The 13,306-nt window shown below is 55.4% G+C and overlaps 1 protein-coding gene across 1 annotated transcript in view; it reads right to left on the bottom strand.

Moving 5' to 3' along the window:
- Positions 1–5,088: 5,088 nt before the first annotated feature.
- The window catches only part of EEPD1 (endonuclease/exonuclease/phosphatase family domain containing 1), a 72,811-nt gene continuing 64,593 nt past the window's right edge, over positions 5,089–13,306 (bottom strand). The window contains exons 5-7 of the mRNA XM_016222325.2: positions 11,343–11,481; positions 6,625–6,819; positions 5,089–5,288 (exon numbers count right to left, since the gene is read on the bottom strand). Of these exons, the coding sequence (XP_016077811.2) occupies positions 5,089–5,288; positions 6,625–6,819; positions 11,343–11,481 (534 nt within the window). The remainder of the gene's footprint in view (positions 5,289–6,624; positions 6,820–11,342; positions 11,482–13,306) is intronic.

Here is a 13,306-nt window from a genome sequence, read left to right as displayed (position 1 = left end):
GCCAGCCACCCAGCATCCTCACGAAAGACAACCAGCTTCCGAAGACGTCGGCAACGTGCACCAGATGCCCCTCGTTTGTGCCCCGCCGCCAACAGAAACAACAATTAGGCGTTTATTCCTTTGAAAGAAAAATTTCCCCCAAATTGGGTATAGAAACAGTGAACCTCAACGTAATAAAAACCCTCTATGACAAGCCCAAAGCCAACATCGTATCAACAGCTACAGGTTGAAAGTTTATCTTCTAAGATCAGGAGCCGGACAAGGGTGTCTGCTCTCGTCCGGCCCATTCAGCACGGTTCCCAAAGTCCCAGCCAGAGCAGTTGGGCAAGAAAAAGAAGTGTCTAAATCAGAAAGAAAGAAGTAACCTTGTCTTTACTTGCAGATGAGAGGTTTTTATATGGAGAAAATTCTAAAGACTCCACCCAAAAACTGTTAGAACTGGATCCACACATTCAGTAAAGTTGCAGGATACAAAATCAACACACAAAAATCAGTTGCATCTCCATACGCTAATAATGAACCATCTGAAAAAGAAAATCACATTCACGATATCATCAAAAACAAATCCTGGGAGGGGCTGGCGGCTGGTGAAATAGGTGGCGGGATTAAGCAAACGAGTTAGTTCTTGAAGATCTAACACACTGTGAGTATAGTTACCAACATTGTATATACACTTGGCGTTGCCAGGAGAGTAGATCTTAAATGTTCTTACCACAGTAAGGAAATAGTGGTTATATGACGTGCTGGAGGTATTTTTTTTCTAATATCTCTTTACTGATTTCAGAGAGAGGAAGGGAGAGGGAGATAGAAACATCAGTGATAAGAGAGTCTTTGATCAGCTGCCTCCTGCAGGCCCCCTGCTGGGGATCGAGCCTGCAACCCGGGGCATGTGCCCTGACCAGGAATTGAACCGCGATCTCCAGGATCATAGGTCAGTGCTCAGCCACTGAGCCACACCAGCCAGGCATGATGGAGGTATTTAGCTAATACTATGGTGGTTATTATTTCATAATATGTAAGTGTATCAGATCACCACATGCACACCTTAAGCTTAGAGAATGTTACATACGTGAGTTATATCTCAATAAAGCTGGGGGAAAGAAGACAACCAACCACCAATTGTGTGTGTGTGTCTGTGTGTTGTGTATCCTTCCAGAGATAATTTATGCAAATACAAATATATAAATGTACACCGCTGTATTTTTAGCACAAATGATGGATTACTACACATTATTCCATATTTTGATTTTTACATTTAATAGAGCTTGAAGAGTACTCTGAGATATGAATTCTTTAAATAAAGTTATGGGGGTTCTTTTAAAAAACGAAACTTATCAGTAGGTGGTAATTTCAATAGATTGTGGAGCTCTGGGGTTTTTTTTTTTTCCTCCCTAAATGGGGATGAGATAAACCTGAAAAAAATCCTAACACCATCCAGATCAAAGTTCTTAAGAGCAGCACAGATGTAATGTCCTAAGTGCAAGTACCTCAAATTTAGATAAACCAGATATTTGGTTTTCTTGCCTTTTGAAAATAACCTTTATCATAGCTGTCGTTTATTACTGTATTACCTCCAGGAGTATTCAGTGGCTTGGCTCTTCCAGGTAAACTGAGTTTAGGGGGACAGTCACCCCTTTCCTGGCTGGAAGGCCTCATTCTCTGTGGGTGTTACTGGAGCACCCGCGCCGAGTTCCTGGACGCCACCCCGCCACTGTCCACTAGAGGGCGTCCGAGCTCTTTCCCCTCCTGGCTCCGCTCCTCTCGGGCTTTGTTTCCAGCCGGAGGCCCTGAAGCGGGTTATTCTTGCTGGCTGACCTCGGAGCTAAACCGAACCCACCCTGATTCTCAGCGAGCATAACTCTCCGGAGGGGGATGTCTGCACCTTAAACAGCCCCAGAGAAGGTGCGACTGGAGCCTCCCGCACGCCTGCTCCAAAATCTCTCCTCTGCGTCAGTCTCAGCCCCTGCCCGACACTCAGCACGGGATGCATGCCGAGCCGAGCCAGCCGCGTGTGGGCGGCCACGGTCTAGGCCACGCTGCCCCGTCCCCGTGGGGTCTGGGAGGCCAGTGCTGGGAGTCCCTGCCCGATCCCAACTCCGGGACACTCGTCCTAGAGCCACCGGGGCGCCACTTGTCCAAAGCAGGGCTCAGCATCACCCCCCAAACCCGGGCCTTTTCCCGCCTTCCCTAACCTAACAGACGAGGGTTACCTGTGGGGGGGCAGGTGAGGCGGGGCCAGAAGCCAGCTGGCTCTGCCGCAGGCCGGGGGCCCTGAAGCCTGGCCTGCTCCGTCTCAGGACAGCCCCGACGCAGTCACCTCGCCCCTTTCGGACAAGTCAGCTCACGGTGATCACCCCACACAGAGGGGGCCCCGGCCCCTGGGGCCCTGTCACGGTCCAGCCGTGCGCGCCAGGGGCGGCCAGCCGGCCAGGGCAGCAGCCCTGGAACCCACGTCCTCTGCCACTCCACACTGCCCCCTAGAGCCCACCTCTGCTCTGGCGCCCTGCCCTGCCCTGCCCTGCCCTGCCCTGCCCTGCCCTGCCCCTCCCTGCCCTGCCCCGCCCTGCCCCGCCCTGCCCTGCCCTGCCCTGCCCTGCCCTGCCCCCGGCGGGACACCCTGGCTCCGCCTGCTCTGTGACCCCGGAGCAGAGGGCGCCTGTAGCAGTAAGTGACACCTCGAACCCCGCACCCTGCACTTCTCCTGCCAGGCTCTCCTCTGCTCTGCCGCCACAGCCTAAGGAACAGCCTCCATTTTCCTCAGCCCGTTGCCTGTTAAGATCTGGCCTTTGGCTCTGATTAGTTTTTCCCCACAACACGTCGTAAGCTTTGCCACAGGGAATTACACTGGACACTCCCCTCCCTCCACACCCTCGCCCCCAAGGTTCCCCCTGCCGAGAATCAGCCACAGCATCTCCTAGTCCCACACAGCGAGCCCCGGCTGCAGAGACACCTCCCCCACGAAGACCCCTCAGGCTTGCCCCCGGTGAAAACTCCGCCCCTTCCTCTGACTCACAGGGTGCTCTGTCTGCTGCACAAGTGTACTCCTCGTGTGAGCCCGTCCCCTCAAGAGCATTCAAAGCAAGGCCTCTGGGGTCACACAGAGCTGCTGGAATCCCGACTCGGTCACGTACCGGTTGTGAAGCCCAGGGAGGCCTCTTAACTGCAAAATGGGGCGATGGCATGAGCCCCGAATCCCGAAGGAATGTCCTGAGGTCGGCTGTGTAAGTCGCCAGGTGTGGGACAGACAGGCAGCGCCGTCGGTCCTTCGGGGTCCCTTCCTCCCCACCCCACTCCGGAGCCCCCGGAGGCGGAGCCTGCAGGGCTGAGGGTGGCCGGGCTCTTCCTGGGAGGGGCGGACTCGGGCGGCAGGGGGAAGGGGCCGGGTGTCGGCAGGAGGTGGAACCCAGCTCCCGCCCGGCTGTCTCCGTCTCTGCGCTGCCTGCTAGTTGCCCAGGCCTGCCCCAGGGTCCGCCCACCTGCCCCACAGGCGGGAGACGGGGCCGCGTGAGTAGCTCTTAGTTCCCGGAGTCTCTCCACCCCCGCGAGCCTTTGGTAGCCGCCCGCCTCTGCCCCAGCCTGGGCTCAGCTGGGCGGCGGGTGGGAGCAGGGGCGCCGGCCTCCAGCAGTCACGGGCGGGACTCGGGCAGGGAGCGGGCCCGGGGTGGGGCAGGGCTGACCCTCTCCCTCAGGAGCACCGTCTCGGGGCACCAGCGGCGGAGCCCAGGGGTCGGGGATTTCATTAAGGGGCCTGTGGTTTTCTTACAAGTGATGGAAGAGGCAGGAATGAATCGCTTTGCCTGGCAGCTGCGTGAGGCTCGGCAAAGGCCGGAGGGAGAGGCGGGGTTTCTGACGGCCTGGGGCTCGGGTCCCTGAGGCTGCCCCGCCCACCTGCCCCCAGGGCCTAGCCTGGCCTTGCGCGGTGTGCGATGCACGGATAAAAACATCCATTCCAGGACTTTTCATCCACAATCCTGGAGGGAAGGAGAGAAGGGGCTGGAGGGGAGGGGAGGGGCCAGGCAGAAAGGCCCCACCGAGGGCAGCTCAGGGGTGGGGTGGGGGGAACTCTGGGGAAGGGCGGGGGATTGTTTAACAAAAACAATCCAAAGGGGAGCAGATACATTCTGACGGGATATCATTCAGCAAGGGCAAGAAATTAGCTATCAGGACACGCAAGACACAGAGGAACCTTAAGTGCAGGTTGCTAGTGAAGGAGCCGGTCTGAAAAGGTGACTGACCGAGTGATTCCAACTACGTGACACCCTGGAAAAGGCAGAACTGTGGAGACAGTGAAAGACCAGAGGTTGCCACGGTGGGGGAGGGGAGATGCAGAGGTGGAGCTGTCCATCCTAAGGGACCATCCGGCAGAGGGCAGGCGGTGCAGGACGGCCGGGAGGGAGGAGGTGATGTGAAGACTCTATAGAGTTTGGGGGGGGGGCTGATGGGGATGTGAGAGGCGCCTCTGCAGGGCAGAGATGAAGGGAGCTGGCCCCCAGGAGGTGCTGCTCTGTGTTCAGGACCCCTCAAGCTACGGGCCCCGGAGGATGGGAAGTGGGCACAAAACACCTGCAGCTGGGGACCCAGCCCCGGGCTCTCACCACATCCAGGCAGCTTCACCTCTGTTTATTTGTCAAAACAAAGATGAAAATCGCCACTCGGAATATTTGAGAAGAACACTCAATCACAGTTAGAAGCTTTATGTAATTTGCAGCCAGAACATTGCAGGCTGGTTGTCAGAGACGAGAGCTCCAGGCACTTCTCAGTCAGGCCTCGCAGCCTGGAACAGCTTGCACACTCCCTTCCAGCCTCCACAACTGTTCCCTGTGCTGCAGCCCACGCGGCAATGGACGGCCCGCGTCTGCAGAGGCTGGCGGGCCAGGAATCAGAAGGCATTCTGGTTCCCGCTGGGCTTCCGATTTGGCCACTGCACCTCCAGCCCCCACGAGGTCCCAAAAACATCCATGAAGAAGGAGGCAGGTCCCGGCCCAGGTGCTGACGGCGGGACAAAGACCACAGGCAGCGGACGCTGTATCTCCTGGAAGGGCTGACCCTCCTGTGCCCCTGCAGCTAAAGTGGAAACACCATCTGGTGTCATCGCTCGTGCTTAATGTTGGCTTCACTCCGCTCCAGGGTGACCCCGCTGCCACTCCGAGGGCCGTCCCTCTTGGTCCCGTCCCTTTCCACGTAGAACTCGGCCAGCACGGGACAGTGTTCAGACGCCACTCCGCCCCAGGACCAGTTGTCGGGAATCCATGGGTTCGTGAGACCTTCCCTCACGACAGCACAGTGACCTGAGGGAGAGGAAGAGACCCCGAATCAGGGAGGAGTCAGCGGGGCCATAGTCTGCCAGTGGAGACCTGAGCTGCCCACGGAGGCCTGGGGTCCCCGTCAACACTCCTCAGCTACCAGAGCGCCCTGCACCGGAGATGTCTCGGCCACTCTGATTCTCTGGACAGGTGACACTGCCTAGTTTAGGCCCTGAAACTCCTAAGTCCAGGCTGCCGGGCCACCCACATGCCCGTCGCCCGATGGGGTGGCCTTCTCCTCGCCACGCGCCACTTCTAATCTGATCATCAGGAGTAATGTGACACAGGGACAACTGTCTCACCAAGACATCCAAAGCAAGGCTGGTGGGGGGAATACGTTCCATAAAAAGGGGGAAAAGGGCAAGTTACAGAGGCTTATGAGATAGCAAATATTTAAAAAATAAAGATTTGGAAATACATAAAGCAAGAAGACAATGATAGTTCCAAACGCCAGTCCAGAGCAGTGACAAAGCACAGCCATAGCCTCAGGGCCGAGCCACATCTCCGTCAGCAGAAGACCCGACTGTAGCCTCCACATTTCTAATTGTTTTCTGACCCCAAACAGTCATCTCAGCAGGTGCCTGGTGTGGCCGGAGCTGCTCTTTAGTGCTGAGATTACCCACAACACCTGGTCCTTGTGGGGTCCTGTCTAAAGTAGCTCTCCCATCCCATCCTACCGTGACACTACATGACATGTCTGCTCACCTTGGGGCACTGCGTCCATAGACCTCAGGCCACGCCTGAATGTGACAGGGCTGGAGAAATGTTTGCTGAATGACTAAGTGTCCTTAAACTTAGGGTAAGGTAACAGTCCATCTCTGAATCGGGTCTCCACTAGCCCGTGACCAGGTCTGCCTGGGACACTCTGTGCACTATTATATACCAGCAAATGCCTTTTCATTGCTTTTCACACCTTCACTCTTTTTTTTTCTTTTTTCTTTTTAAAATATTTTATTGATTTCAGAGAGAGGAAGGGAGAGGGAGGGAGAGATAGAAACATCAATGATGAGAGAGTCATTGATCGGCTGCCTCCTGCACACCCCCTGCTGGCACATGCCCTGACCGGGAATTGAACCCCGATCTCCTGGATCCTAGGTCGATGCTCAACCCCTGAACCATGCCGGCTGGGCCCACCTTCACTCTTAAAAGTAGCCCCGTGGGAATGATAATTATAGTCACCTGAACTATAGTCCTGTAAACGCCCCGTGGAGGTAAGGCACCTCCCGACTCCTGCTCACCCCAAACGGTCAATTGGAACTGTCAGCTCGGACGGGTGCCTCTTACTTCCTTTCTGGGTAGGAGAAGGGAGCGATGCCTTTACCTGTGAAGACCTTCTTTAAGCTTTTGCTGATCCAGACGTTGTCCAGAGACCTGGAGCCTTGCGGGTTCCTGGTGCTGATGTTGGTGAAGGTGTGCGCGGGGACCAGGGGGTGGAATCTTTCTTTCCTCAGGATGTCGTGGTCGCTGCTGTCTGGGCCTTGGCCAAAGTCCCCTAAGACAATCACGTCCCTTTCTCCTGGAAGTGGGAAAAGGAAAATCAGGAGTGGGAGCCGTGCTGGGAAGGCAGAACACCCGGTGCTGACCACGGCCCTTTTCAAGGGGGGTCGCGAGCCTTGACTGACCCCTCCCAGGGACTATGACCACACGTGGTTTTCATTTCCCCAATTTTTCTAAACTCCTCATGCAAAAACCCCCAAACCTCTAAGAGGAGATTAGTCACATGCTTAGAAATGGGGGGACGGGGGGTGCAGGGTCACCCCCATTCCAGCTCATGTGTTCCATGAGAATTTGCAAATCTCAAAAAACATTGAGCACAGAGGAAAGACCACGCGAAGACACAGGAAGAGGTGGGCACCTGAGAGCCAAGGACGGAGGCCTCGGGAGAAACCCACCCTGCGGACACCCTGACCGTGGACTTCTGGCCGCAGGACTGAGGGAAAATGAGCCGCCCAGTCTCGGGTATTTTGTTAGGGCAGCCCCAGCCCATCAACACTGAGCCACAGCGGAAAGCTTTCTCTTTAAAGTATTCTCAGCGTTTCCCCCATGGCTTGATTTACACTGGGGTGCATGGGGTGGATATGAAGGACTGTCCACAGTGAGTGGACGGCCTGGGAGGGCCGTGGCCCCGCCGGGCTCTGCGCAATTCCCATCGACAGCCTGACCACTGCCGCGTGTCTCCAGTTCCCCTCGGGGAGCTTGTTATCACAGGGAGTAGCGTTTCTGTCACACCTTGCAGGGGAGGCTCTGAAGAAAGCAGTTCATAGGCAAGAGCCACACGTACCCCAGACACCTGGCAAATCCTAACCCGGGCCCCCCCAGGAATAGGCTTCAGTAACAATGGCTGGGAAAGAAATCTGAAGTGAAATGACACACGCCACCAGCAGAGGGCGCTCGTGCGCCGCAGGGGACCCTCCTCTGGGGGCGCGGGGCAACCGGGACTGAGATGGAAGCCTTTGCGGCGGCTCCGCTGTGTGGGCAAGAGACGTACCCTTCATGCTAAATGGGAACGACCTTGGCACCCAGAGCAGAGGGAGCCGAGGCTGCCCTGAGAAATCAGTGCCAACTTCCAGTGGGAAAGCTGACCTGAGAGGGACGTTAACAAGTCACACCTGGCCAATGTTAATAACCGTCCCGGAGCCCTCGCCGGGTGCCAGGCCCTCTCTGCAGGTGAGAAGCTGAGGCAGTCACCGAGCCAGCCCTCAGGTCCGGGCTCTTACATCGAGCTAGAATGAAACAGCCGTGAGGACATGAGTGGCTGGCTGGCTGGCTGTGCACTGCAAAACCCCAGGTGCCTGGAACAGTGCCTGGAACAGAGCCTGCTGCACGGCCGACACTCGACAACCACGTGTGGCCTGAGCTGGTGAATGAGGCATGAGGAACCCTCAGAACTAAGATGCCTTTAGTGTTTGAGAGGAAAGGAGAGAAAGTTGCTACATGCATTGACTATCGAGGGAAACTGAAGGTTATAAAAGGCTGAGGCAGAAGGTTCCCTACAATGAGAGAGATTTTCAGTGGGATGTAGGCCTGAGGAAGGTTGGGCTACAGAAGACCATTTGGAAACCAGGAGGGATGCTAGTTGTCCAGGGTCCATAAACCCCGCTGTGTGTAAGTTCAGGAATGAAAATGGTGGCTGTCTTATTTTTTGTTTATGAAGATCTCAGCTCTTTTTTTTGAACAGGCACAGCCGGGATTCTTACAGCTCATCTCCTCCTGGTCTGTCAGCGGCGGAGAAGCCATCGAGACAGTTCTTATCTCTGAGAAACTCAGGGGTGCAGAGGCCTGAATTCTCTGACAGTGACCCCTGGGTCGGGCTCCTTAGTCCTTCCCTTGGTTTGCAGAAGTGAAGCGAGAATGCTCCAGGCCGATTTCCTAGGGAGCCTCTGGGTATATAGCATGCCAATGACAATGGCAGGAACTGGTCCCCACAGAGGGATGGTCCCTGCAGATGTCAGGCACTACTATGTGCCAGGTTGCAGTCTTGCTGAGTTCGCAGAGCAAGCCCTGTGGGGTCTGAGAGAAGAAAACCCTGCCACCGGATGACTGGTCCAGCATCCGCTGACGTCAACCTGGCGCACACTCCAGACAAAGGCAGAAAGGCCCAGAGTTCACTAATCCAACCAGCTCTGTTCACTCCAATAGAAAGAAGCCTGTGGAACAGAGGCTTACCTTTGTTTTATTAATTTTTGTTGTTGCTAATCCTTACTCAGAGATAATTTTTCTATTGATTTCCAGAGAGAGTGGAAGGGGAAGAGGGGGCAGAGAGAGAGAGAGAACAAGAAACATCGATGTGAGACACATCGATTGGTTGCCTCCCACACGCAACCAATCGGGGGTGTGGGGTTGAACCTGTAAACCAAGTTCATGCCCTTGACCGGGAATTGAACCCGAGATCCTTTGGTACGAGGGCCGGTGCTCTAACCTCTGAGCCACACTGGCCAGGGCGAGGCTTAGCCTTTGTTTCAGCTGAACCGCTTGTGCCAACCGATGTGGCCTGTTGCACCCTGGGCAGGCTGAGCGCTTCCTGAATCCTTGGGTCTGCTGTGTCCTCAGTTAGCAAGCGGGGGGTTGGGGGGCCACACTCGGGTGACGTGAGTCACTGCCCACACCCGGACGTGTCAAGGCCGAGCCATGCTGTGGGTCAACAGCCCTTTGAGGACTTGGAACAGTAACCAGCCCAGATTTTCTGATGAAACCTGACCACTCCCTGGATATCAGAAAAAAAAACCTGGGAGCCCTTAAGGTCATCAGAGAAGTAATAGCCTGGCATCTTTCCTTTGTTTCCGTGTCAAAAAAAAGAGAAAACCTTGAGATCAAGAACAATAGAAACGGCTACAGATTGTAGAAGCTACCAAGCCAAATAGTTTAAAGGCTAACTGTAGGTGAGCAACTTCCCACGTCGCTGCTCCTTGTTTAGCCTGAAGTCTCATAATTTAAGTAGAACGGCACATCAAAATGCAAGATCCGTAATAATGCTCATAGCGGTCAAAAGATGGAAACAACCCCGTGTCCACTGGCCGATGGACAGGTAAACGAACTGGGATATACATACAGGGTGGGGCAAAAGTAGGTTTAGAGTTGTCTATATGGGGAATAATACAGTAATTAATAATAATACAAGAATAAACTGTGTGTCGCCTACTCACAACTATAAGCCTACTTTTGCTCCACCCTGGATACAATGGTATAGTATCTGGCCTTAAAAGAAATTCTGGCGCCTGCTACAGCGTAAAGGAAACTGGAAGACATTAGGCTAAATGAAATGAGCCAGACACAAAGGACAAATACTTTAAGATTCCATTTCTATGACGTCCCTCGAGCAGTCAAATTCACAGAGACGGAAGGTAGGATGGTGGTTCCCAGGCACTGGGGGGAGGGGGGGAGTCAGTGTTTAAAATGGGGACAGTGCTTCCGTTTGGGGTGACACACTGGAGATGGTGGTGGTGGCAGGAGCACAGCAATGGGAATGTGCTGAATGTCACTGACCTGCACACTTAAAAATGGTTACGATAGTAAATTTTTATGTTATGTATATTTTACTGCAATAAAAAAAAGCTCAAATATAAGGCTGTAGTTTGGCCAAATTATTTTTGTAGACGAATCTTCATGAACTGACTAACTGTGAGGGGCCAACGTAACAAGGAAAAGGCTTAGAAAGCTAGAGAATATCGGTCAAAATTTTAAAATATGAATGAGAATTCCAGGCTGTAAGGTCAGCATTCAGAAAATCCGAGCCCACCTGAAAACGTCCCAGTCTTTGCCGTCACGGCAACTTCTCCTTCCAGCAAACCACACGGAGAAAACCTCTGCACTGCTGGGGGCAGAGCCTGGGAAACAGGGAGCCCACCTTCTTCTGAAGTTCTGCCCTTTTTCATGTTCTCTTAATCCCTCTGGCATCTTCCGAGTCCACTCACATCCACCCACAGACAGTTACCGAGCCTACAGCGCCTCTGTGAGGGCAGGGCTGTGGGGTCCCCCAGGACGTGGGTCCCCCGTCGGGTGAGACTTCACGTGGGCAGTGCTGTGAGGTCCTGCAGCCACTGGAGGAGCTGAGATGAAAACCCACCTTTTCTGAGAGCTTCGGGCCCTTCAGTGCCATCTGCGTCCCACCAGGAGAAAAACTCCATGTGCCGCGGATCAGGACTTCCCCGCCCCCTGTCCCTCGGTGCCGGCTGTCCCTCTTTCACAAGACAAGCGCATGTGGAGAGGCAGGTGGCAGCACACTGTGACAGCCAGGGCTGGGGAGCCCAGGATAAGCTGTCACGGGAAGGGTGTCATCCTTCCCATCAAAGGCAGGCTGGAAGAGCCACAAGGCAGACACTGTGGCCCATGTATATGAGACGCACAGAGACAGCCGTCACCACGCACAGGGCCCGGGCTCCAGAAGGTGCAGGGCACGACTGCCTCCAGAGTCCTCGCTGGGCACCACTGCCAACTGAACGCGCAGCCTACAGGATCAGAGAGATGCTCGGCGGAGGCCACCCCGGCCTGCCCACGGAGGTGGGAGCCATGACCCAGCCACAGAGAGAGACCTTTTCCCACCTTTCAGGGTTTCCTGCAAGGTCTGGGCGAAGCTGACGGCGCGGTGGCTGTCGCTGTGGTTCTTGCTTGGATTCTCACCCCCCGGGGGGATCGGGGTTGCCAGGTGAAGGTTCACGAGAGTCAGGTCATTACTTCCCACCTGAACAGGAGGAGACAAAGCAACAGGGGCAGCTTAGATGCTTCTAGTTCCAGTATCCGTTACCACCGATCCACAAACAGGCTCACGCACGATGTTGGCAACAGAGCACAAGGCTGCTCCCACCGCAGGAGAGGCAGTGGTCCCTGGAAGGTCTGTTCGGGGCACCTGCAGGGCTGAGAACTGTCTTGTTCCTTAATCCAACCCCCCACGTGACACCCACTCCTCCTAGGGCCTGGGAAGTTGGGCGCATCTGGAATTGTCAGGGTTTTTGTTTTCCCTCCTAAGTAACTACAAGGGAGGGGTGGTGGCTCTAGCAGCTGCTTGTTAACAAAGACTCGGGGTCTTCCCCAGGTGGGGGACCGGCCTGGATCCCCTGCAGGGCCCACTGTGGGACCTGCCTCCTTCCCTATCCCATATGTCCTGCCCACCGGCAATGGGTTCTCTCCCTCTAGAGCCTCCTACACCCCGATGTTTGCTTTCACCTGACATGTCAAGAACGGGAGCTGGCCGAATGCTGGCCGCACGGGCTCTGCCCTGGTCCTGGTCCCCAGGAAGGACCCGGGGGTGTAGGTGCGGAAACTTGAAGATGGGGCTGGTCCCCTGAGCTCTGCAGCGCTGCTCAGCTGCTGGGGTTTGGCAATCCCCACTTCCGTTCGTCAAGGCAACCACTCTAAACACTGCCGGGAAGGGAGGGCGTGCAGGGGACTCCCTGGGAAGTGGCAGCTGTCATTTGTCTTACAGATATGACCCTGGCTTGTGAGTGCCACCACCCAGCCTGAGAGCTTCCTGCAGCTGTGGCTCTGACCACAGAGGAACCAACTTCAGGCCGTGGGCAGGGAACCCCGCCTGGGGAGCCTGGAGAGAGAAGCCACATCCCCGTCCTGCGCCATCTGCTTGGCCTAGAATGTGACACGAAGCACAGGAGGCTGAGTGGTTGCCTTGGGAGTTGATTGCTTCATTTAGAAAATTTGGACCAGCCATTCCTGACATGAGAGCATTTTCATTGGCCATTAAAAATAGCCCACCTTTTATAGACACTGGCCGAAGCCAGTACAACCCTTTCCATAAAAAGGGTCTCCGATGTTGTTCGGAGGGTTTAAAGATGATATGTGTCTGGTCTCCACATCAGTACCATCAGCAAAACCCCAGGAAGCCCATGTGTGTGCTCACGGAGTCCCTGCACCTCTACAGCTACAGGTGTGAGAAGAGCAAGAGCCCCAACCAGAGTCAACAGCCCCAGCCCGTGGGCAGCCCAGCCCCCAGCTAGTGGATCCCAGGCCCAGAGAGGAACCGAGCTGGGGCTGGGGCAGCTCTCAGGCTCCAGAACTGCTCTGGAGCCCACAGAAGGGGACATCCCAACGCACAGCAGGCAGCCTGCCAGGCTCTATGTCGAGGGACCACACCTGCTGGACCCTGTGATGTCACAGGTAAGTGCTGAGGGGACAAGGTCAACTGATTGCCCACTCAGTGATCTGTTCTGGCTGCTGGCCTCTCATCCCTCCTGCCACTCAGTGTCTGACTGTCTGCTGCTCTCTAACATTCCCCAGGGCACCCAGGGACCTGAGGGACAGCTCCGCTCTGTCTGCCTGCTGCTCTGGACTCAGGTGGGACAGACAGATTCCCACACAGGTGAGGGCTCATCCAGAGCTGTCCTGGCCCCACAACCCAGAGGCTCCTCCCAAACCCCCTCCAAACCCAAATGATCCTCAAGGGGCCCCCTTCTGCCTGGTAAAGAGGAGAAGGTCCCCAGAACAGTTCTGCTGCCCTGTGGTCCGGGGATCCCCAGATGCCGACCCCGGTAAAGAGTGCTGGGGGTGGGGATGGC

The sequence above is a fragment of the Miniopterus natalensis genome, chromosome 10, assembly GCF_054644295.1.
Source record: "Miniopterus natalensis isolate mMinNat1 chromosome 10, mMinNat1.hap1, whole genome shotgun sequence".
Lineage (NCBI taxonomy): Eukaryota > Metazoa > Chordata > Mammalia > Chiroptera > Miniopteridae > Miniopterus > Miniopterus natalensis.
This window is presented reverse-complemented; position numbering and strand designations above follow the sequence as displayed.